The sequence below is a fragment of the Procambarus clarkii genome, chromosome 43 (assembly GCF_040958095.1).
Source record: "Procambarus clarkii isolate CNS0578487 chromosome 43, FALCON_Pclarkii_2.0, whole genome shotgun sequence".
Lineage (NCBI taxonomy): Eukaryota > Metazoa > Arthropoda > Malacostraca > Decapoda > Cambaridae > Procambarus > Procambarus clarkii.
The window spans coordinates 19,169,255-19,195,327 of NC_091192.1; the positions used below are offsets into that span (position 1 = coordinate 19,169,255).

Consider the following 26,073-nt stretch of genomic DNA (forward strand, 5'->3'; position numbering starts at 1 on the left):
CTTGGTATTTTCCTACATGGTATTTGTGCAAGAGTTGCCTAGAGCTCTGGTTTTCTGTCATGTTTTTGGCAGTTGGCCCTCAGGGCAATTGGCTCTCTGCAGTTCTCCAAGTAACGGTCCTTGGTCTTGTGGTTATTTATCACATTGCCCATGTCCTCGGGCCATTTCTTTAGATCTGCTGTTTTTATGGGTGACTCACTTCCTTTGTGTTACTGTAACTGCTTTGGGTTGACTCTCCCAGTGTTGTGGCAGGTTTGTCTTTGGGTTGACTCTCCCAGTGTTGTGGCAGGTTTGTCTTTGGGTTGACTCTCCCAGTGTTGTGGCAGGTTTGTCTTTGGGTTGACTCTCCCAGTGTTGTGGCAGGTTTGTCTTTGGGTTGACTCTCCCAGTGTTGTGGCAGGTTTGTCTTTGGGTTGACTCTCCCAGTGTTGTGGCAGGTTTGTCTTTGGGTTGACTCTCCCAGTGTTGTGGCAGGTTTGTCTTTGGGTTGACTCTCCCAGTGTTGTGGCAGGTTTGTCTTTGGGTTGACTCTCCCAGTGTTGTGGCAGGTTTGTCTTTGGGTTGACTCTCCCAGTGTTGTGGCAGGTTTGTCTTTGGGTTGACTCTCCCAGTGTTGTGGCAGGTTTGTCTTTGGGTTGACTCTCCCAGTGTTGTGGCAGGTTTGTCTTTGGGTTGACTCTCCCAGTGTTGTGGCAGGTTTGTCTTTGGGTTGACTCTCCCAGTGTTGTGGCAGGTTTGTCTTTGGGTTGACTCTCCCAGTGTTGTGGCAGGTTTGTCTTTGGGTTGACTCTCCCAGTGTTGTGGCAGGTTTGTCTTTGGGTTGACTCTCCCAGTGTTGTGGCAGGTTTGTCTTTGGGTTGACTCTCCCAGTGTTGTGGCAGGTTTGTCTTTGGGTTGACTCTCCCAGTGTTGTGGCAGGTTTGTCTTTGGGTTGACTCTCCCAGTGTTGTGGCAGGTTTGTCTTTGGGTTGACTCTCCCAGTGTTGTGGCAGGTTTGTCTTTGGGTTGACTCTCCCAGTGTTGTGGCAGGTTTGTCTTTGGGTTGACTCTCCCAGTGTTGTGGCAGGTTTGTCTTTGGGTTGACTCTCCCAGTGTTGTGGCAGGTTTGTCTTTGGGTTGACTCTCCCAGTGTTGTGGCAGGTTTGTCTTTGGGTTGACTCTCCCAGTGTTGTGGCAGGTTTGTCTTTGGGTTGACTCTCCCAGTGTTGTGGCAGGTTTGTCTTTCTGTGCCTTACTGTCTTCCCCTGGACTATGAAAGACAAACTCTTGGGTTTGGTGTACATTTAGTTTCCGACATTTAAAATCATTCAACCTTGTCATTTTCAGACACCCTTTTCCCTGTACCCTTTACCTTAATGGGTGTTGACTTTTTGTTCCTCTGGCTTTCAGACCTGTTAGGGTATAACTAATACCAAAAACTACTTTTATATTCTAGTGTAATAACCTAAGTAAAAGTTTCCACGTATATATTTACCTGCTTGATCACAGGAAAAATGTGATATGTAGCACTTCGTAGCATAATGACTACACTATTAAGGATATTTTTTATGAAGGGTTTTCAGAAGAACACACCATTCCATGGGAGACAGAAAAGACACCAATTATGTACTAGAACCGTCACCTCATCATCCTGAAAAAATAGGTGTAATAAACATTCAGAAATATTTAATGTTTTCTCAAAACATTTAATGGCATCAAAATTAAGAAGAACAATACAGTAAACTATGTGGTTACCTCTGAAGATAAGCTTAAAATTCATAAGTACTGTACTGTATTATTAAAAGTAATGTAACAACTATATGAAAATTACAAAAGAAATGGGTAAGCAAGCTTAAGTAATCATCAAGTGCACCTTTGAATAAAAGGATACAAAAATTATACTACACCTTGGCTATGGGCTCTGGTAGTACAGTCAGGTTCGTTCTCGACTCACAATTGAGAATTCCAGGTTCGAATCCTGGACGGGATAGAAATGGTTGGGCGCTTTACCCATCACTTAATGCTCTGTTCACCTAGCAGTAAATAGGGACCTGGAAGTGGGTCTGCTTCCTGGAAGAATCAGTAATTTGACCCCAGGTTGGACCTTGATATAAGCCTAACCTGCACTGTATGTATATACTGGTTGTCTGTCCCCCAGACACAAATTATTATTATTATTATTATAAATACAACTGTGCAAGTTTTTCTCTGTACAGAAGGACCCAAAGCAATTAAAAGCTTTGTGCAATTATGAATACTTTCAATATATGAAAATAAATATATTGTGCATACATAAGTACAGTGGAACCTCTATTAACGAGTTTAATCCGTTCTGGCACCGAGCTCGTTACCTGGAAAACTCGTCTTTGGAAACAAATTTCCCCATTTAAAATAAAGGAAATAAATTTAATCCGTTCCACTCCCAAAAACATCCATACTTGTATGACTTTTTTTTATGTAAATATAATATTGCACATGTAAATATAAATGTTTTGTTGTAGTGTTTTAATATTTACTTTACCTTATGAAGAGTAGTTGCTGGCTTGAGGGAGACGATGGAGAGGTGGGAAGGAGGAGAGGGATTATGGTGTGGAAGGAGAATCCACCTCTGAGTCAGGCGGACTCTCTCTTCTTGGGAATTTCACCCAAATTTCCTTTCAAATGTCACACAAGGATGCGTTAGACCAGCACCAAATAAAAAAACTGCGATGATTACACTCGTTGTGTCAACAATATAATAGTCTTACCACGAAGATACAATACAATGCCGTTTTCTCAAATAGGCAATGTGGTTATTAAAGAAAACGGAAATTTCATGGCAAACATGTATACAATCCCCAAGTCGATCGGATAAGAATTGGATTTTATAGAAATATTTGCTCAAATGACGCTTGAGCGCGGTGTTTGGGTGCATTCAAGAGAAAAAAAGTGTGTTACGTTCAAGCGACATATACCTGCGAAAGTGATAACACTTTCATAAAGTGTTATCACAGTGATAAATTAATTAAACATTTTCACACACCGGGTTGTCACTGCTTTATCAGGGCAGCTTTTCCAAGAATGCGTTCACCTTTTCAAACATTCCAAACACTTCCCTGATCTCAGTGGAAGAGGCAGCATCCTCCCTTACCTCCTCATTCCCTTACTAATGGTGTAAATTGTTGATGAGGACCTGCCATACTTCCTTGTGAGATCAATCACACCGACACCACACAAATGCTTTGCTATAATTCCCTTCTTGAAATCCACAGTAATTGTGTCTTTCTTCCTCTTGACAACACTATCTTTAGCAAGCAGCTTCTTTGGAGACATCGTGTGTTACAAATTGTAGTCGCAAAACCACTAAAAACCCAAAGAAAAGCTCAAATAAATCCAGAGGGATGCTTGTCGTGTGAGATACAACAACAACACTAGCGTCGGAGGCGTCTGAGAATTTGCGAGAACCCGCGAGACGCTAGGAAGCGCCATGTGGTTTCACTCGTTAATAGAGGCGAGCTCGTCAATAGAGACAAATTTGCTGCGAGTGGCTTGCTCGTTACTGGAAAAACTCGTTAATAGAGCCACTCGTTAATAGAGGTTCCACTGTACCGCAAATACAGTACCTTTAAAATTCAAAAATCGAGCACAAATTGTTTCCCCATAAAGTGCTTCAGTTTCAAAGATATTGAGCAAATGTTGTGAGATTCAGTCTGGCTACCTTATTACACATCATCAATGCATATTAATGCATTGGTTATGATGTTGATCTTCTGGAATAGTTGGAGCCCCGGGAAGGAAAGAAGGTTGGGACAAAGAGCCCGAAGGGCTTGGAACTACGGCTGAATCGGCCCCATGAGAGCAATTAGAAAGGGCTGGCTCATAAACATCTACAATGTAGATAGCACTGAAAGCAACTGGACTAATGGTATGAAATACAGGTAAGACCAATGACTAGTCCAGGTGAAATGCATCCACCACAAAATCTTTGTGATCTGGAAATGGTTCCACATTCACTGGAAGGTGCCAGTTCTGCATAGAAGCAAACCAGGTCCACCTGCATATAGCCAAACATTTTGTAAAGCCAGGAGAAGAGAGGCTTCATCCACTGATCACTCTTAAGGATGGGCATAAGAATTTGAGATAGTTTGCAAAGTTTGAAAATTCCAAATGTGAACTGCATTGAGGACTGAACCCCAAGGAGGTTATTCTCAGAGTACAGCCCAATGGTGCAGACTGTACAAAGAAGGGAGCAGAGCTGTGCAGAGACAGATGTGGTGAATGACCAATACAAAAGAAACAAGCATTAGCATTCAAAAACAACAAATTACACGCTGAGTAACTGCAAACAGCAATGCCACCTGGGTAAGTCATACCAACCCAAACAAAAGTACTGTACATGCCTGAGCGAAAACTCATGGGTTAAGAAACTAACAACCCAGACCGCCCAGTAGGTTGGAAGGCATGCTAGGAGGCACGAGAGAAGCATCTTAGTTGAACTATAAACACCAGACCTATTTACTGCTAGATGAACAGAGACATCAGGTTAAGGGAAATGTACCCAACTATATCTATCTTACCCGAGTCTTACCTGGAGAGGGTCTCGGGAGTTCTTCTACTCCCCGAACCCGACCTGGGGTTCGTGATAAAATTGACCCGACTTGTGATAAATTGGGCCAACAGGTCCTGCGCAGGAATTGAAAAGGGGATCTCTGAATCGAGAACAAAGTGAATTACACTATGGGATCCTCTTGTTACCAACAGAATCCAATTTTCTTCAAGCAATTGCTTGTTGCATTTGTGCTTTCTAGTGATTTTCTTCTTAGTTTTGGATTGAAATAGCCAGATTCTCTTCCTGGTTCCCAGTAGGCAAAAGTGGGTCTCCCTAAGGCATGGCTGAACAAGTGCTTAGCTTGAGCAGCTCCTGGGGCAACCTCCCAGAAAACACAATAAAGTTACATTTAAATCAAGAAGTGGTAATAGATACTGAATACATACCTAGTAACTAAATGTACACAAACCCACATGATCAAAATTAGTTATGAACATATATTTAGATGCATTTGAGCAACTTGCTCAAAGAAATTGATGAACACTATGGTAACATGAACCTTATCCATATAAAAGTTACGTATCCTCAACCTTGCAAAGTTGTTTAATTATTTCAAACCCTGCCCGTATATAAACCACATCAAAGACCTGTAGGGAAGGGGGGGGGGAACTTTCCAGACCCTGACAGCGAAAACCAAGCAGGAACACGAGGTTCAGGCAACTGCTCTTCAGCAGACACTAAATGCAACTTCAGTGATAATGACAGCAAGTGGGCATATGCCCAAAAATATATGCACAAATCCCTGTGCATTCCATGCCGAGGCACACTTCACAGGGAAGGTAACCGTGGCTGGACACAGGCAACACCTGTGAGGTGAACGGTTACGCAAGATCCACACAAAAAGTGACTTTGGGTTTGTTTAAGATATGTTGAAGAACCGACCATCTTGGGTATAGTGACCTGTGTGCCCAGGTCTTTAACCTCTCCAGGATTGCATCACCCTCGACCACTCGCCCAACACCACAGGTAATTACCAGTATTGCAAACATCCACCAGCTTCACCTTTCCCCAACCATATACAACAGCTACTAATACAGGTATTTATCAAAACACCTTAAAACAGCTGTTTAGGGAGGGGGGCGCAGGAGCCGGCCAACGTGACCAAGCACACTAGGGGTCACCTGCATCAAACACTTCCACACCCGACAGATGTCTGGAAATACTTGCTGCGTGGTTACAACTCTACTTACTACTGGAGGTAACAGATGTGTGGCAGGCGTGTGTGTGTGTGTGTAGTGGCAGCAGGTGTGGCAGGCAGGTGTGTGTGTGTGTAGCGGCAGCAGGTGTGTGGCAGACGATGCTTCTCTCCACACGTTTGTTTACCTTCTGCTCCCCAAAGTTCCCCGGTTGTTTATACTCACTACATGACCATTATAATCTCACCGTATGCACTTTACTTTTATATTAGTACTGAATGAGTGCTAAATCCGTATTCATTTTGCAGTACTCATGATTCCATCATTACTATCAAGAAAATGTTTTGTATTAAATTGAACCAAACTTGGAATAAAAGCCACCAGCTGCCGAACTTCGAAGGGATTTTGAACTTTCATGTTATTTTTTACTTGCCTCTGTAACACTTTCCACTACCGCCCACAGGATGGGTATGGGGTGCATAATGAATGAATTAAACTAAACTTTTTACTAGCTCGTTTGAACTGACATTATGCTTTAATTACGTAATTACTACAAAGAAAACATATTATAATTGTTATGAATGTATTTTAATTAGCATATATGTTATTTAACTTATTTAAATTAAACTTAATTAAATATAATTAAATTAATTAGATTTAATTAACTTAATTAACATTTTGTCTTCAGACAACACAACCCCCTGTTTAAATCCCTAAACATGCTAAACATACACTCACTCCACATATTATTTAGTGTTATTTACACTTACAAAGCCATATTCCTACATTTTAATCCGAATTTGAAAAATGTTCCTTTGTAACCCTTTCCACTACCGTTTTTCTTTATTTAATTTCAAAATAAAACCAAACAAAATAAATTAAAAATGGGTATGTATAGCTAAGGTACACCGGTATGTATAGCTAAGGTACACCCCTAGCTATACTCATTGCTAGGTGAGCAGGGGCATTTGGTGATAGTATGTTGCACTAGCTCTATCTTTAAATCCAACATTATGTCTGTAACTCGATCATCTTCTATGTATGTACCTTTACCTGAATAAAACAAATCTCATCAAATCTAATCTAATCTAATCAAAGTAAATGCTTTCACCAGCCTGGGATCATCACCTTCTCTCATATTTCATGTTCACCAGTGTTTATTTACTTAATAACTACTGGTATAATATCTTGCTATTATAAAACTAATTCTAATATCATAAAAAGACATATTTACTACAAGTTTCAAGCAGAGAATGCATACTGTATAGTTAACATGAAGGAATCTGTCGTGATGAAACTAGCCAGCTAAAATGTTTCTTTATATTAAAATCAATCCTCCGTGTTGTGTAGTAGAGAAACATTGAGCTATATCAAGTTTACGTAAAGCTACGAGTGGTCGAGGGCCGTCCTTAGTGCGAGGCGGTATACTTACGAATATTTTCCTTCTTAAGGCCTACCTGAATACCGACGAAGACGCTAAGAAGAAAAACATTCGTAAGTACGTAAGTAATTGCTTCGTGAATTTGGCCCCTGGTCTCATGGATCTCTGCTTCTTCATCTCCAGCTGGTCGGTTGCTTCTCCTCTGCCGTTTTCTCTCAACTCTGCTGTGTTGTATGCATCCAGCAATCCTTTCTACCCTTATTTCAATCGATGTTATACCAAATTGTTCAGTACAGTATTTTAAAGGGTTTGTTCCACCCTGTCATGCCTGGTTTGCAGTGTAGTTAACCCCGTTAGCCTCAACCATTCCTGATTCGAGAGATGACGTTCCGAGATGATTTTTGTTGCCCGGTGTTGTAAGATGTAGATGTAAGCTACACCTACCGGAAGTCCTTTGTCTGAATAGCCGGTTACCGTTTCCAGAAATGTGTGCAGGTTTGTAAGGCATGATCTATTTGTAACAAACCCATGTTGAGTTAATTTTACAAGATTGTTCTCTGTAAGATGTTGTATGATTCCCCTCCCTTAGGATTCTCTCCATGAGCTTGCAGATGCGTGATGTTACGCTGATCGGACGGTAGTTTTCTGCCGATCTTTCTGCCTCAGTCCATAGCCAACTTTCCTGATCAGTTCTGGAACTGATGAGCACCCCATTTACAAACTGAACTTGACGGAAGGGAGGGAATCAGGAAGCCACCATGGCTCTAGCAGAAAGAAGTGTTTTATTTCATTCAATGCTGAGTTTCTTGGTGGGGGGGGTTTCCCCCAAGGAAATAAATTTTCCTTGAGTAAGGAAATAAAGAGTTTCTTTATTTTGCATAGTGTGTTTGCACAGATTAAGTTTGACTCTGGGGATATCAAAGATATATTTATTTCTGGTGTGGTGACAATGGGTCCTATTACATCTGTCCAGGGAGAGTTTCAGAGCAGGATTTGCATTTAAGAACAGGGTTTTGTAAATGTAGCTGACAAGAGAATGTGTGGAGTGATATTATGTTTAGCATGTTTAGGGTGTTAAACAAGGGGGCTGAGTGTTGTCTGAAAGCAGAATTTGTTATTATTCTGATAGCAGATTTTTGCTGGATGATGATGGACCTGAGGTGGTTTGCAGTGGTTGAACCCCATGCACAGATACCATAATTAAGATAGGGATAGATTAGTGCATAATATAGTGAGATGAGAGCAGAGTTAGGTACATAATATCTGATTTTGGAGAGTATACCAACTGTTTTAGAGACTTTCTTAGTTATGTGTTGCATGTGGGTACTGAAGTTGAGTCTCTTGTCTAGGAATAGGCCAAGAAACTTTCCATCATTTTTACTACTAATACAAATACAAATACAACAAATACAAATATTTATTCAGGTAAAGTACATACATACAAAGTAAGATAAAAAAGTTGATGGATTTAGTAGTAGTAGTAGGCATCCTACAGTCTCGGAAGACTATGGAGTTGCGCCCTAACAGGGCGCAAAGCCTGGGTAGATAGATATGGAGGAGAAGCTGTTACCCATGCAGCAGGTCCCCCCTCTCCACGTTGCTGAAATTATCCAATAGAAAGGCAAATGCCAATACACATTGTTCCAGCAACGTCGCAGGAGCTGCCAGAACGAGGTCGACGTCAACAACGAACTGCCTTAGGGGCTCCAACTCCGGATTTTTCCTGGAGGTTGACTCCTGAAGCCTTTCCCAAAAAAGGGGTATAGCCGCAAGGCAGCGGAGGTTTAAAATCAGGGGTTTCCTTCCCCAATTTGATGGATTTATAGATAGAGCAAGTACATACAATGCCTAAAGCCACTATTACGCAAAGCGTTTCGGACAGGAAAAACACTAAGACTAAAACTTAATACTAACTTAGATTAAAGTATAAATTGTGTTGATAAAAAATAACAAAAAAAAATGGAAAAAGGGGGGGAGGGGGGAAACATGGCAGAAAAAACAAAAATACAATTTGGTCAACAAACAGCATTGTTTAAAATAGTAGACATGGGTGGACATTTTGGGGATGAGGTAGGTTACATTGAGTTAATTAGGTAGTACTTAGTTTTTATCTTAAACTGGTTGGGAGAGGTACAGTCTTAAAAAAAGGTTAACATTGTCTATCTGAAGCTGAATTGCATTTGTTGATTTGCTTCCAAATAAGATGTAATAGGTCTTTTCTATGTTAAGTGTTAGTTTGTTGATTGACATCCATAAGTGAACTTTTTTTTAGTTCATTATTAACAACATTATTTAGTGTATGTGGGTTGGGGTTAGAGCAGAGGAGGGTAGGTATCATCAGCAAACAATATAAGTTTCAGAATGTCAGTGACATTAGGCAGTTCATTGATGTATATAAGAAATAGGAGAGGTCCCAAGATGCTGCCCTGTGACACTCCAACCGTAAATGGTAGAGTGGGAGAGGTTATATCATTTGGGAGAGGTTATATCATTGATGGCTACACATTGGTGTCTATCACTAAGATAGGATTGGATATAGTCCAGGGCATGGCCTCGGATTCCATAATGATGGAGTTTACGTAAGAGGTAATTGTGATTAACAGTATCAAAGGCCTTTCTCAGGTCAATGAAGAGTCCAATCGGAAACTCATTTTTGTCAAGGGCTGAGTAAATTATATCAAGGAGACTAATAATTGCATCGTTGGTACTCTTTTGGGAGCGGAAGCCAAACTGACAGGGGCTGAGTATGTTGAATTTTTCGAGGTAGGAGTAGAGCTGTTTGTAGATAATTGTTTCAAATATTTTTGACAGTATGGGTAGCTTTAATATTGGTCTATAATTGTTTGTCTGCCGGATTGCCTCCTTTATGAACTGGTGTTACTCTTGCTTTTTTAAGGATATCAGGGAAGGTATGACACTCAAGGGATTTGTTGAACTGCAGAGCTATGGGTGGCGCAAGGGCATGGGAGGCGCTCTTGTATACAATGGATGGGATTTCACTAATGTTCCCAGCTTTGGTTTTTAGTGAGTGTATGATGGACACAACATCTGTCGGGCTGACTGGTGAAAGAAGAGAGTTTGGATAGCTGCTGAGAGATAGGTGTTTGGGTCTGTGGAATTTTACTGGCGAGGTTAGCACAAATCGATGAAAAGAAGCTATTAAATTCATTTGTCATTTCTAAATCAGTTGACGGTGCAAAGCCATCCTTAGAGAGTGTTATCTGGTTGTGGGAGTGTTGTTTAGTTCCTAGGATATTAGAGATGGTTTAGCCGAGCGCGGGCCAGTGCAGGAAGGGTGTGTCGTCCCCAGCGGTGCTCCCCCTTTTCAACAGGGGAGTCCTACTACTTGGTTCATTCTCCCACACTGGTGATAAGACCCCAGTCCCCCCTATCGCCCTAGCCTGGACACCCAACCATCCACTCGGGGCGGCCTCTGACAGGCGACCCCTCCAGCGGGTGGTCCGATGGCTCACAAGGCCCCTACATGGTGCCCTTCAGCACGTACACCACCCAAAGAGGGGGCAGGAGAGGGGGCACAGGCAACCCACACCCGTCCCAGGGAGGTGTACGTGAGCCCCTCACCACAGCAAGGAGGCACCACGGAGGGGCGAACGATATCAAAAGTATCCAATTCACCAAGAATTCTAGTGAGGGACAAGTGACCGCGAGGGACGGTCGGAAAGCAAGACACACGCTCGTCCTGGAAGTCAGGACATTCAACAAGGATATGCACAACTGTAAGAGGGACAATGCAATTCGGACAATAAGGAGCAGGACGGCGCTCCATTAAGTGACATTTGAGTTAAGCGAGTATGGCTAATACGCAACCTTATCAGAGCCATTTCCTACCGCCAGTTATGGTGGCAGGAGGAAGGCCACGGGAACACACCACGCTTAAGAGTACACAGCTTGTTACCAACTACACAGAAGACCAACAACCCTGCCAACGGGCAAGGATGGAGGAATGAATAACTGGGTAAAAGTCAGAATAAGGAATACCCTTATGGGAGATGGGACAAGAGCGGATAGCTTCTCTAGCGGCAGCATCCGCACGCTCATTTAAAGAAACACCAATATGGCTGAGAACCCAGCAAAACTCTACGGATTTAAATTTACTAGAGATAAGAAACAGCCAATGTTGAATCTCGACAACCACCGGATGGACAAGATTAAAGGACCCCAGAGCCATGAGGGCACTACGAGAGTCAACTACAACCACAAAGGAGGATTGACAACGAGAAAGCAGGAGATGAAGAGCAGAGAGAATAGCATTACGTTCTGCTGTGAAGATGCTAGTTTCCGAAGGGAGGCGAGACATATAAGTGCGATCAGACAAAACAACAGTAGCCCACACCGTTCGCAGACTTAGACCCATCGGTGTAGATGGAAACGGAGCGGGAGTACAAAGAAAAGTGCTCAAGGAAAAGGCATTTCAGAACTGTAGGAGGGGTAAAACCTTTAGTGGTGCGGGTCAAGGATGTACAATACTTTGGAAGGGGGACTCTCCACGGGGGCAAGGAAGGAACAATACGATGAGAAACATTAGAAATACGAACTGAAAGAGAATCCTGTAAGCGAGATAGCAGGACAGAAAAAGGGAGGCGGTGAAGAGGAACTACAGGAGGGGTAAAAGTCAAAGCACGACAGAGGCGAGGAAGGATGATGTAAGGGCCGCGCAAGATAGTGAAGACAGGATCTCTTCCTATCTCTGCAGGATCATGGTGATCCTGCAGAGATAGGAAGCCAGTGTCAACATACAAGCTGAGGGCGGGTGTCGAATGAAAGGCACCAGAGCTGAGGCGCAACCCAGTATGGTGCAAAGCATCAAGACGGCAAAGAGTAGAAGGAGAAGCAGACGAGTAAACAGGGCAACCATAATCGAGTTTAGACAGGACAAGAGAGGATTGTAAAGAGACGAGCGTGCGTCTATCTAGCTTGGGAGTTACTGTGAGGTCCCTCCCACAAATGAAGCCCTGAATGTGACTGAAATGCTCGGTCTGGTGGGCTCCCAGTAGTTTCCTGTTCCCTTCTTCCCTGTTGGATTGTGGGTATTTGCTGTTATAGCTCTAGAGTCAGGAAACAGATGACCCAGACCCCAGGTGACCTGAGCTGTCATCTGGTGATGGTCGAGCACATCACTGTTAGGTTATTTTCAACCCAATAATGATTGGTTGCATTGTTTACCTAGGGAGGAACCTAATTATTGTACTTACCTTCAAGCACTTGTTTTGTTGCACTTATGCTCTCTGGAGAGTTCATCTAAGTTTTCTACCTTGTCTCTGTTCCTCTTGCCTCGCACAGTGAACCAGATTCTGATCCTGAACAAATCCATAAGGGCCGTGATGAAGATTCGAACCTGCGTCCGAGAGCATCCCAGACGCTGCCGTAATCAACTAAGCTACGACATGGTCAAAAGAATTGAAACCGAAGTTCTACTGAACTTACTGGATCCTGCAGCCTCTCCAAGACACATACCAGGGTTTTATACAACTCCCCCCATGCACTCGAGCTATGTCAATAAGCTGTTCTCCCTCTTTGCCCTTACTTCATTACACACAAATCACAACAGCGTGATGCATCAAATGAACAAATCCACAAGGGCCGTGACGAGGATTCGAACCTGCGTCCGAGAGCATCCCAGGCGCTGCCTTAATCGACTGAGCTACGACATGGTCAAAAGAGTTAAAACTGAAGTTCTACTGAACTTACTGTATCCAACAGCCTCTCTGAGACACATACCAGGGTTTTACACAACTCCCTCCCTGCACTCGAGCTATGTCAATAGGCCGTTGTAAAACCCTGGTATGTGTCTCGGAGAGGCTGCAGGATCCAGTAAGTACAATAGAACTTCGGTTTCAACTCTTTTAACCATGTCGTAGCTCAGTCGATTAAGGCAGCGTCTGGGATGCTCTCAGACGCAGGTTCGAATCCTCGTCACAGCCCTTGTGGATTTGTTCATTTGATGGATCACGCTATTGTGATTTTTGTGTGTAATTCTGATCCTGGTTTCCAATAGGTGATGGATGGGTCTCTGAGGTGTAATGTGCTGAACTAAGGTTTGGTGGTACCAGGGCAAAGTTCAGAGGGCTACTTGGGGTAACTTTCAGAAAAGATATAGAAAGTGTGTGAAGAATTTGTTATTGATAGATTGGTGTATGGTTGAAATAACCTCCAGGAGGCAGCTATATTTGTGCTAAAACTGCTGGAAGTTTGAACATCATTCATGATAAAATATACAAATATAGGTCACCATGAGCATAGCTCTCTACCTTGTTATCCATCAAAAGAATAAAATCCAACATAAAATTTTGCATCAATATGCTTTTATTTAAACGTGAATTTAAAAAAAAATCTTAATATCCATGCATTAAGCCATAATAATCTCACTTTATGCATGAATATTTACTTTACTTAACATTTCTTAAGTGTATGTTCGTGTACAGTACATTGATCTTGGTTCTCTGATTTTCACACTACATGCTTAGCCTTTTAATAGGACTTGAACACTGTCCTAGAATAAAAAATAACAATCCAGGTATGAGGGGGGGGAAATTAAATATGGTTTTGTTTTATAAATACGTATGTGTGGGGATATATATATACTGTATATAAGTAAATATATATATTCTCAGCCCCGACAATCTTGAGGTATATAACATGGCCCTAATACAGTTGTCGCCCCAATGTGGGGCATTAACTTCCTGCACGCACTCCCCACCACTTGTTAAAGAAAAGTGACCATTGCTTTAAAGTGCATTAAATGATAATATTCAGTACTGTGCTATTGCAATTTCAAACATAGCAATACATGCGCACACTAACACAATTACAGCCACATAGGCATGAACAGAGGGATGGTGTACTCTCGTGTCAATCTGCAGAAGCATAAAAGCACACTTTCTGTACAGTATAATACATTATAAGTGCCGTACTAAACCTCAACTTAGCCAAACCACACTTAGCTTAAGAATGGTCAGATTTTTTAGACATGACAACCACAAAATATTCCATCATATTTTTCATTGTTTGAAAAATAAACTTTTTTCGATTATCCGATGAATTAAAATAAATTAAAATTTGGTTAGATGTTACATTAAATCTAAGAATTTCTGTACGTTGTCATAATACAATCATTACATTTCTTGAAAACTTTAAAGTGGGAAGGAGTGAGTGCACAACATTATAGACAAAGAATATACAAAACTGTACAATGCTGAAGCCGTCATAGAGTTAGTGACAAAATAAAATGTTGCGCTACCATGAAGCACCTGTAACAAGGACACCAATCAAAGCCATTTACTAACCTTCATCTAGGCAGTCATAAAATATACTGCTATTGTTATGAAAGTGTCACAAGCTGTCATCAATAGTTTTAAGTATTGATTGAGCTGCACTCTACTATTCTAGACTGGATGGATAGGCTTATGGGCACATCATCTGGAAACTCAAAACAGTGTACAAAGGCACCAGTTAAATAAACAAAGCAAAGTTACAATCATTAATATGCACACAGATGAAGACTATGAATACTGTAGTTGAAAAAGCCAGATACCTCTTGGATTTTTACAGAATGTCTGGTAGTGCTATTTGTCAATACCATCCTAGGATACTGTAATGCCTCAATGTGTTATCTATTGCTGTAGCAGTATGTGGTTTCCATTGCCACATACTAAATAGATTTGTTAGCTACTCTAAAAACTTAATACTGTACACTAGATATAATTGGTGAAATGCAAAAGGTTTGACTCGATTGATATCCATGCCTTGTCAGAAGAGGTAGTGCATACAGTAGCCTGATTATTATTTCTGTACAGTACTATATGTATCGATGTTAAAGATTTGTGAACGAGTATTGTTACCACAGTAACTTTGCACAGTATGCAATCCAGTATCAGAGTCTGGCAAAAAAATTTAGTACAGTACAGGTACTTCACAAGATGTAAAAAAAAATTTACATTTTTTAATTTTAAAATATAATGGCACAATAATGACTAACAATATTACCTTTCCTTTAGTAGTACAATACTGTATTTGCTACATTTATGTAACGTACTGTATAGCAAAGGAAGCTTCATTATCAGTCATGTTTATGTAGTTCCCACTTTGTATGTAAAAAATCTTTGGAAATGTTTTAAGTTTTCTAGTTTAGTATACAGTATTAACTATATTAAAAGGACATTTTATGACAAGCTTACATACTATTCATACAATATTCAGTAAACCTATATATGTTTCTGGAAAACATGGTTTAAACTTGACTGCAATTATCTTATCAATACATTACAGTATTTTGCATGATTTGTGTTCATTGGCGAAACACCATTTCAATGTATTTTAACTCATGAACATACCACCAGGCCTTAGGCCAATACAAGAGGCTTTTGATATCCATTCGTCGTCAACTGGGAGCTAGACCCAGAACCATATCTGGCTCTCTACGAGGTGAGGGGAACAGGGGATCAGAGATCAACTGCAAAACTGTGGAAATTTTCACATGGACAAGAGACTTCAGTCACTCAGCTGGCCTGCCAGTCATGTTGGTACACGATTCGCAGGCAAGCCGGGACCTGCCTGGTCAAGTGTCTAAAAGTCAAAAACCTAACCACAATCTCGAACACTCGGCATGGGAAAAAGTACACAACTACAAGTCATGAAATTTATGTAACTGACCCAAGGAGCCCTGAATTAAGCACTAAGCGAAATAAGCACATGCTTAGGGCTTGAAGTAAAGAGGAGGCCCCACAGTTATTTTCTAGTACCAGATTTACAATGGACCATGGTGCAGTGTTGCAGCTGAACCAGGGCCCCATAAAAAGATGGCCTCACAACAATTGGAAAAATATTAATATTAATACAGTAATTATATTACTGAAAATGTTAGTAATATATTTTATTCTTGGGATTACAACAAAATTGAAATCTGTCAACTGCCATATGGTCCACGGAGCAACCTCAGCTTTAGAACATACCAGTATTTAATATGCCAGTACTTGTCAAGCACCACTTAAGTGAAGAAGGTGTTGGGTGAAGAGGGAGTCGGATTAATTTTGAGGATATGATCAAATATTTTGCAATTAAAAAATGCAGGAGAAAACTTTTTGTAGTATAAATACAGTTATAAGCAAGAAACAGTAAACATTATTTAGCATCTTTGATTCATCTATGTTAAAATGCTATGCATTTGCAAAGGCAAGAAAGCCATGGAATAATAGGTGTTATATTCATACAAATAATGATATTGATTAATTAGATTTTACAGTTTATTTATTTGAATTACATATATGGTACATGGGGCACCATAATCTTTCCAGTGCTAAGGGCCTCTAAAGGTCTTAATCTGGCCCTGGATTCAAGCGTGTCCTCAGTTAAAGCGCAAGGCCCCTAACACTCAGAAAACCATGATAGGCACATGCACAGTCCAAATGTCTCAGTGTTTATATCTTGTTTTTTATGTTAAGAAGACTGTTTCCTCCTCATCAATACACACCATAAGGAAGAATAACTCATTCACTGTCTGGAAGAAAAAATGACTCCCTCAAAACTGGTATATCTGGTAGAATTATATTATAATATAAATATTATTAAATAGTTATATATTATAATACTGTATAGGGAAAATGCGAAAAAACCTCAGGGAAAAGAATACTGGCCATGGTCAGAGCAAATTGGATGTAAGGGTACACAATGTAGATAGAACATGAAAAGTGCAGCATACAAAATAAAAACAACCAGTGTTGAATGTAATGAAACGCCATTTCCTGGGCGAGTCCCTGGGGCTACCCGGAGCTATACCGGGCTGATATGTATATATTAGACCATGGCATCAATCAATTCAAATGGAGTTCTAAGCTTACTGGGACCACGAGCCAGAACCTGGCCCCCACCCTCAGAGCGGCACAAGGAGCAATGGCCTATGGAAACCCTCATTTGGTTGGAAGCATTCTATGTCTGCCATCTACCAAGTTAGGCACCAGAAAGACAGGTATCCCAAAACAGACCCGAGCTGATGAAACAGTACTACCTAAAACCAAACTGTTAGGCAGAACTCCCCACTCTGAAAACAAGCATAACGTCACACCTGCTACGCCACCTGTCTGCGCAGCTCCCCCTCCCTGGGAGCGGGAAGGAGAAGCCCAAGACCCTGTGCCAGCTATCCACGCTCAGTTCAGAGACTGAATGTAAAAAAATAAGAAAAAATGCTGACGAGTGGGAGGGAAAGATGCCCGGAAGCCTCCAGGACTAAACCAGAAAATTGTGTTTCATTACATTCAACGCTGGCTTTCTGTGGCAAGCCCCTCCGGCTCCCCGGAGCTACCTAACCAAAGATAGGAAAATGGGAACTTACCCAGGAGATGGCCGTCACTCACTCCTCAACTCGAAGTTGAGACAACTGGCTGCAACCTGCGACCCAAGGCTACACTGCCCGAGTAGGACCAGGAACATTAATTATGGTACCGTGCAGCCAGGACCCTGTTCGACTGCCAAAAAACCCTGTGCCCACATGTCAGCCAGGACTTGATACCAAAAACAGCAGCCAAGGCCGTGAATTTATGAATGTCGTGGGAAAAGGGATAGACCGCAGGCAGGCTGGACTAAATAACCCTATGGACGACCTGGGAAACCACGCCCTGGAACAGGGAAGAAGGGAAACCGGGTTCACCCAAAGCGCGTCTCCAGCCACCAAGGCCGTGGCGTGCAAGTAACAGCGAAGAGCCGCAACCGGACCCAAGACATGATGCACTCCCGGCCAAAGCAACTAAACATCAACAACCCAAGAACCCTTCCAGAAAGCAGCATTCACATTCTTTGCCAGAAAAGGAGACAACTGCAAACAAACCGACCACCAGGACAGGCTTCGTGCTCTCCTCCGGCGCAGAAACTCCAGCGCCGGAGGAGAGCATGAAGCTCCCTGACCTGACCCCCAGAGGCCAATGCCAACAAGAAAAGAGCCTCAAAATCAATCCTGAACCGAAGGGGGAACCACAAACCAGGGAGAAGAGAGAAGAGAGAGCACTGGGTCCAATGACCAGGATGGCTCAGGTGGCGCATAAGCATGCCAGAGGTGAAACAACGCATGAGATAGCTTGCAGAATGGAGCAGAAGTGACATCCACCCCGAATGCAATCTGAAGTGGCTCTGCCAGCGCCACATGATACGAGGCGACAGTTATGTATTCGGCATAAGATGATGATCCTGAAACAGCCAAGAGAGAAAGGACAAACCAACCAAATCAGAAATCGAAGAAACCTACTTTGAGACAAAAAGTGCAAAAGGTACCTCCAGGAAACTTCATATTGCCACTGATATGAAACATGCAGGTGGAACACCATCAAAGAAGCCACCTGATCCCTATACAAGTGGTGATAAACTCGCATCAGAAAGACCAGACACGAAGACAGGAGAAGGTCGAACTAACCACGTACTGGACCAGATCGGTCTGCTGAAAAAGGCAGAACTGCGGAAAGAACCCCAGGTTCGGACACTGGGCAAGCAGAGCCTGAAACCCAGGCTGGGCTGGCCACCAAGGGGCCAACAGGACTACTTTTCCCTGGTAAGTCTTCTACCGAGCCAGAACCCGAAGCAATAGTTGGACCGGGCAAAAAGAGGTACAGGTAACTCCACCTCGACCAGTCCTGACAAAAGGCATCACCCTGACGGCCTTGTAATCGGGGCAAGGGCGCCACATATACCGGGAGACACCTCGCCCACCACCGGGCGCCCATACATACATACATACCAGGCCCCAATGGGGCCCTAGTGGATAGTGCGCACGACTTAATTCTGTGGTGCGGGTTCGATTCCCGCACCAGGCAGAAACAAATGGGCAAAGTTTCTTTCACCCTGAATGCCCCCGTTACCTAGCAGTAAATAGGTACCTTGGAGTAGTTAGTCAGCTGTCATGGACTGCTTCCTGGGGTGTGTGTGTGTATGTGGGGGGGGGGTAGTAGTTAGTAAACAGTTGATTGACAGTTGAGAGGCGAGCCGAAAGAGCAAAGCTCAACCCCCGCAAACACAACTAGGTGAATACATCTGGTAGAACCAACTGGAGGAGTCTGTGTCGACAGTCCATTCCGTGGACAGGGGAATGAACCGAGACAGGCCGTTCACCAGGACGTTGGACACTCCCTGAATATGAACCGCCTGGAGAGCCATACCCCGGGAATCCAGCAGATGAGTCACCCGAAGCGATCAGCCCCAAAGAGAAAAGGACCACATTAAACCCTCCGCAGTTCAGACAATGAACCATCGGGGAACAGTCCAAATGGAGCCAGATCATCGATCCGTGAGTACCATAAATCCTCTGAAGCGAAAGCCACACTGCCGTGAACTCTCACAGCAGGCTGTGAGCCTGATGGAAGGACGGACCCCACCGACTGTGGTCGACCTGGTGATCACTGGTCACAAAGCCCCAGCCGAGAAACAACACATCCAAAAACACATCGAGCGAGGGCTCGGCACTGAACCCCGAAAAACCTGAAGAGGAAGCCAGCGACACAGAAGACGATGTAAGGCCCCCCTTCCCCCAGGATCTGAACCCAGTAATTGCGAGAGCAGTGATGTTTTGGTTCCTTTGGGGACGCCCCGTCCCAGAAATAACCAGAACAGCCGCGGAGGTAAGATCCGACCCAACGGATTGATTAGCATGGCGAAATCCAGACTCCCACACAACTATTTGAACAACATATGAGCGACCCGGATACCACCCAAAACAGTCGAAGGCAGGACTGCAGCTGCAATGCTGCTGGAGGGAGAGACAAGGAAGCAGTCCAAGAGTCCCACACAAGACCCCAGCTAAGTCCGAACCTGAGAGGGAACCAAGTGGGTCTTCCTCCAGTTCACCAAGAACCCAAATCAGACGAGCTGGGAAAGAACCAAATTCCTGGCGAGCAGACATGTGGACCGGTTGGAAGCCCAAACCAGCCAGTCGTCGAGGTAGGCCAGAACTGCTAGGCAGAACCGAACCCAAACCCTTAACTAAAGCAAACGGGTTACCACGACCCAGGTAAAACGTGTGGAGCCAGATTCAAGCCTAATGGAAGGCAAATAAAGTGATAAGTGTGCCACCCCACGATAAAACCAAGCCAGGCCCTGAAACCCAGATGAATCGGAACATGCCAATATGTGTCCCTGGAGGCTGGAAGAAACGAACCAAAACGTACACGAATTGTGGGACCAGCCGTGGGCAAACAGAGCAAGCCCCTTCCACTAATCGCCCCATCAATGGGGCGAACCACGAAAGGGCTGAGAACCCATATGAAAGGCCAAATGATGCGCAGAGCAAGCACTGCGCCAACCAGATGCCTTCTGCTCCGAAGGAGGGACCGGCCCCGAATCTGGCACCACTGGCCCACCACAACCGAAGGAACCCCAAACCCTGGACACGACTCTTTCCAGCAGGACCCAAGCGACTTCCCCAGAGAACCAACAAGTCCAACATGGGACAGCAACTAGATGAAGCCGCCTTCAGATACTGCACAACTGCAGACTCTTAAACGGCAACGGGCAAAAATAGGATGAAAATTTAAGAGCCAGGGCCCAACCAGATTCCAAAGAGTGAATGAGCATTCCTGTTGGCACGCGAGGCGAGAAGCAAAGAACAGAGACGCCGCATTCCTCAGAGTCGGCACAAACAACCTCAACAAGGCAGCCGATGTCCGAGTCACTAAAGCAAGCACACCGGATGCAAGCCCAAAACCTAGCACATCCTCATTGAGCCAATCTGAAGACAGCTCAAGGAGGGAAAAGAAACGCAAGACCAAAGCTAAATGCCCACGGGTATGCAATTCCTCAGCCACCAAGAATGCCGAAAGGGTGGGAACCTGCACGTGAAGCTGTACCTCACCAATATCTCGAGGAAGAACAGGGGCGAACAAGCACTGCAAACTCGCCCCCCAGGTAAACCTGAACCACCATAGTAGTTTCCCGCCACTCAAGCGTGCAAGTCCAACAGAACGCTAGACACTTCCCCAACAAAAAGAAAGGGCAGTTTGCCAACCAGGAAGACTCAGGCACCTCATAATGCACCCAGTGAGGAAAAGAGGAACCAAACTCAAATGAAGGAGGATCCATTATCGAGGTGAAATCTTGGTCTCACAGGATATACGATGCAATAATTTCCTAAACCTCCTTAGGCGGGATGCGGTAAGCCGAAAACCTTTGCAAAGAGGGAACCAAGGAAGCCAAGGGAACCTGGAACTGATCCCGGGGAGAAGTAAGTAATTATCAAAAGAAGGCACAAACCGGGAAGGCTATGTAGCACCATCAAATACGCAAAATAATCAGAGGGCGCTAAATATCACCAAGGATGCCAATACGAGAACAAACGCATAAGGCGAACAATATCAAAAGTATCCGAGTCACCAAAAATTCTATCGAGGGACAGGTGACCGCGAGGGGCGGTCAGAAAGCAAGACACACGCTCGTCCTGGAAGTCAGGACATTCAAGAAGGACATGCACGACCGTAAGAGGGACTTTGCAACTAGGACAATAAGGAGCAGGGTGGCGCTCCATCAAGTGACCATGGGTTAAGCGAGTATGGCCAATACACAACCTCGCCAGAGCTGTTTCCCACCGCCGGTTACGGTGGAAGGAGGACGGCCACGAGGAAACACAATATTTAAGAGTACGTAGTTTGTTACAAGTAACAGAACTAAGAAGCCTGCCAACGGGTAAGGACAGAGGAATGGATAACCGGGTAAAAGTCGGAATACGAAATACCTTTATGAGAGATGGGACAAGAGCGGACAGCTTCCTTGGCGGCAGCATCCGCACACTCATTTAAAGACACACCAATATGGCTGGGAACCCAACAAAACTCAACCGACTTAAATTTACTGTGAACAAGAAACAGCCAATGCTGGATCTCGACAACTACTGGATGGACTGGATTAAAGGACCCGAGAGCCTTGAGGGCACTACGAGAGTCAACAACAACTACAAAGGAAGACTGACAACGAGAAAGCAGGAGACGAAGAGCATAGAGAATAGCATAAAGCTCCGCTGTAAAGATGCTAGTCTCCGGAGGTAAGCGACACATAAGTGCGATCAGGAAAAACCACAGTAGCCAACACCGTCCGCAGACTTAGACCCATCGGTGAAGACAGAAACGGAGCGGGAGAAGAAAAGTGCTCAAGGAAAAGGTGTTTTAGAACCGTAGGAGGGGTAAAAGCTTTAGTGATACGGGTCAAGGATGTACAAAACCGCGGAAGAGAGAGACTCCATGGGGGCAAAGGAGGAACAACACTAGGAGAAACATTAGAAATAGGAACGGAAAGAGTCCTGTAGGCGAGATAACCGGACAGAAAGAGGGAGGTGGTGAAGAGGAACAGGAACTGCAGGAGGGGTAAAAGTTAAAGCACGACAGAGGCGAGAGGAAGTTGTAAGGATCGCGCAAGATAGCGAAGACGGTAGCGATCACGGCGGTCTTGGAGAGACAGGAAGCCAGTGTCAACATACAAGCTAAGGACAGGAGTCGAACGAAAGGCACCAGAACTGAGGCGCAACCCAGTATGGGGCAAAGCATCAAGACGGCGAAGAGTAGAAGGAGAAACAGATGAGTAAGCAGGGCAACCATAATCGAGCTTAGACAGGACGAGAGAGGAATGTAAAGCATGTTGAGTGCGCCTATCTGCCCCCCCAAGAAGTATGGGACAAGACCCGAAGGAGGGTAAGGGCCTTGGAGCACTCAACACGGAGGTAAGAGATATGGGGAGACCAAGACAAACGAGCGTCAAGGAATAACCCCAAAAGCTTCGCAGAATCTTTGTACTCAAGGGGATGACCATAAAGTGACAAAGAGGGACGAAGAACGACCCGTTCCCGCGTAAGTCATGGCACAAGTCTTAGAAGTAGAGAACTTTAAGCCATGATCGGTGGACCCCGGGAAGAAGCCGAACTAATATCAAACTCTTACAGGGAGGGGGGAAAATCCCCCCCACAACAAGTTTCTGCAACAACAAGCCCCGTGCCGAGAGTACCAATACCAAGTGGAGGGCCACCAAAATAATACAAGTGGTCCTGTAGCCACACCAGGCAGAACCCCAGCCAGGGAAAAAAAAAAAAAAAAAGCTTGTCTCCAGGAGGAACAGAACCGGCTACTATGCGTAATGTAAGTCAGCTGCATAGTACCTTGCGTCCCTGTCAGCAACGATACTACTTCCTACCCAAGGTCAAACAGTGGCAAGAAAACCCCAGCTCACCCCACAGGTGGGATCCGTTTTGGGATGTCTACCTTTCTGGATGCCTAGCTTTGTAGATGGCAGACAATGCTTCCAACCACATGGGGTTTCTATAGGCCATTGCTCCTCATGCCGCTGAGGGGGCCAGGTTATGGCTCATGGTCCTCAGAAGGCTCAGAACGCCATTTGAATTCATGCCACGGTCTAATACACTGTACATGTATATCAGCCCGGTATAGTTCTGGGAAGCCGGAGGGGGACTACAGAAAAAAGCAATTGTCTATGGCAGAAATTATGTTTTAAGTAGGGCCAGAACCTACTTAATGAACCAACACCTGGTGATGGGCTCAGCAGAGCACATCACCAGGTGTTGAATCGATAATACATGGAGAAAGATTAAGGGTTCAAGTTGGATAAGACCTGAAGGGGACTTGGACTGTCATCTGATGATGGTCAGGCACATCATAGGGAATTCATTTTGCAGCAGCAACTGTTTGCCTTGTTTACCCAATTTCCCTTATGCAGGTTGCTTTGTTAAACCTATGTTTATCTGGTAGGTTTTTCCAGTTTTGTAGTTGATCTCTAATCCTCTGCTTCCCTTACCACTCAGAAATCCATATCCTGGGTCTCAAAGACCTGGCGTGTTGGACCATGACTTGGCAGTACCATAGCCAAATCACGGAGATACAGAGGGCTTCCTCCACTAAATGGCACCGTGTTCCTTCCAAAATAAAACAAATTATATACTGTATGTGGAACAAGCCATAACAGTGATAATATCTTTGTCCATAAAAATGTTGCAGTGGATAATCAATCAGGTTAAGCACCACTGAGTCTGACCAGTAACCTCCCTGACCAGTAACTATGCGGACAGTCTTGCACTTTACTCTGGAAACCGAATAAGCTTAAAAGGCTTTTTGTCCCAGAAATTTGTACATCAGTACATTATATACATGATGGTATTTTTACAAGATCTTCAAAACCTAACGAAGAAAAAACTGAATCTCCTAATATTCTTATAATATTCTAATAATTCCCTTACATTCTTGTAAAAATGTTAATGGATTAATTCTTACAAGAATGTAAGAATTCTTGTATATACAGTGGAACCTCAGCTTACAAATGCCCCTCTTTACGAATTTTTCGGGTTAGGAGCTCTTCCTAAAATTTGAATTGGTTTACGAGCTCCGCCTCGATTTGCAAACTTGTTGATACATGTATGGGTCGACCGAGCTCGTGGTTTCTGGTGGCACGGGCGACTGCACTTCAGTTTACCAGTGGTTCCTGCTTAGTGATGATCGCGCTTGCAGTCTTTGTATAGAATTTTATTGTTTTTTTTTTTCGCTTTCTAAACATTAGAGTAATTATTATATACCACAACATTTAAGAAGTGGCATGCAGTATGGGAAGAAATGCAAAGTTTTGTTGAAATGACTCGCCAAAATTAAATTGCAGTAGGCCACTGCCTTGACCTTTTTAATGACTGATGCCTCACTATAGAGAAGTGTTAAAACATAGGGAAAAACAAGACTTTATGGAAAGGTTCTTGGCGAGAAAAACCAGCAGCGAGTCACAACCAGGTCCTATTGGAATACAGGCAAAACGCAGAAGAGTACCCCAGACAAATCATCACTGTCTGATGTTAAAATGGAAAAGGGGGGGGGGGACTCCCCTTCCAAACACCTCTCCTCCTAACCCCCCCCTCCCCCCGTCTTCCATACAGGAACAAGTCATCAATAAAAGGAAAGCTATAACTTTTACACACTATAGTACAAAATATTTGTGTGCATTATGTATGAAATGCATTTTGAAGTTAATACTTTTGGAAGTGTGGAACGGATTAATTCCATTTATATTTCTTATTGGAAAATGTGCTTCGGACTGCGAATTTTCAGGTTACGAGCCGTCTCTGGGAACGGATTAAATTCGTAAACCAAGGTACCACTGTATAAAATAAAAATATTAAAATATTTTATCAGACAATAAAACTTATGTACTTTTTTTAGATTGTTTCATAATGTAATTATCGATGTACATCTTTAGAAATAGGATTCATACAAAATACAATTGATAATACATTTTGCTGGCACATGCAATTTAGCAGTAGTGCATACCAACACAGTTTTGAAGTTACAGAAGATTCTTATGGTGCAATCCACAAAAATATAATGCATTGATGTTATTAAATGTAGACATTTGTTAGCAAAACTGGGCAAAAGTCACTTATACTTTCTTACAGAAAAGTTTAAGATGGGACGGACCTGGAAACTACATCTTACATATCCCCTGATAGCTTTACCAGCACGACAGCTACTGTATTACAAAATGGAGTATAAATACTTACCGATATTCACTTTAGGTTAAATATACCAATATATATGAAATAGAATATTTACAATATACTAATTTTTTTACTTTCATAGCATACATATTTACATAGCCATTGATAAGTCATATAAAAGATGATTACATACACAAGTGCTCATATAGCAGTGTTTCCCGCCACTTATACAACTTGCTTCATAATTGAAGAAAACTGGCATCTCTGGATATGAAATTAGTGTTTGTCACTATACAGCCTATCTTTTAGCGCAGTCATTCTATGGTGACTGCTGTGCCGTACCAGCATTTCGTTTTTAGATGATCATTTTGAACAGTTTTCTTTCACTAACTTTGCATAAACAATAAGCATGAACCTCGACTATTTCCTCACAGATTACGATGTGGAACGTTCCTTTCTCTATCTGTACTTCAGTCCTTTTTCATGCGACTTGTCAACTTAGACTATGCACAAGGACTTACCAACCTTC

The 26,073-nt window shown here is 43.3% G+C and overlaps 2 protein-coding genes across 5 annotated transcripts in view; both read right to left on the bottom strand.

Moving 5' to 3' along the window:
* Positions 1–5,920, bottom strand: part of LOC123755772 (uncharacterized protein C18orf19 homolog A) — a 96,058-nt gene extending 90,138 nt beyond the window's left edge. For 3 of the 4 annotated variants that reach the window (XM_045738554.2, XM_069300079.1, XM_045738553.2), the window contains exons 1-2: positions 5,758–5,920; positions 1,475–1,630 (exon numbers count right to left, since the gene is read on the bottom strand). In XM_045738554.2, the coding sequence (XP_045594510.1) occupies positions 1,475–1,519 (45 nt within the window). In that variant the 5' untranslated portion in view covers positions 1,520–1,630; positions 5,758–5,920. Of the gene's footprint in view, positions 1–1,474; positions 1,631–5,620; positions 5,725–5,757 lie in introns of those variants that run through there. The other variant, XM_069300078.1, reaches the window with a different exon arrangement.
* A 7,465-nt stretch (positions 5,921–13,385) lies between these two features.
* Positions 13,386–26,073, bottom strand: part of LOC123756038 (metalloprotease TIKI2-like) — a 127,829-nt gene continuing 115,141 nt past the window's right edge. Inside the window, exon 8 of the mRNA XM_069300081.1 lies at positions 13,386–26,073. This exon is cut by the window's right edge and continues 401 nt beyond it. The gene's annotated coding sequence lies outside the window, so the exon portion shown is untranslated.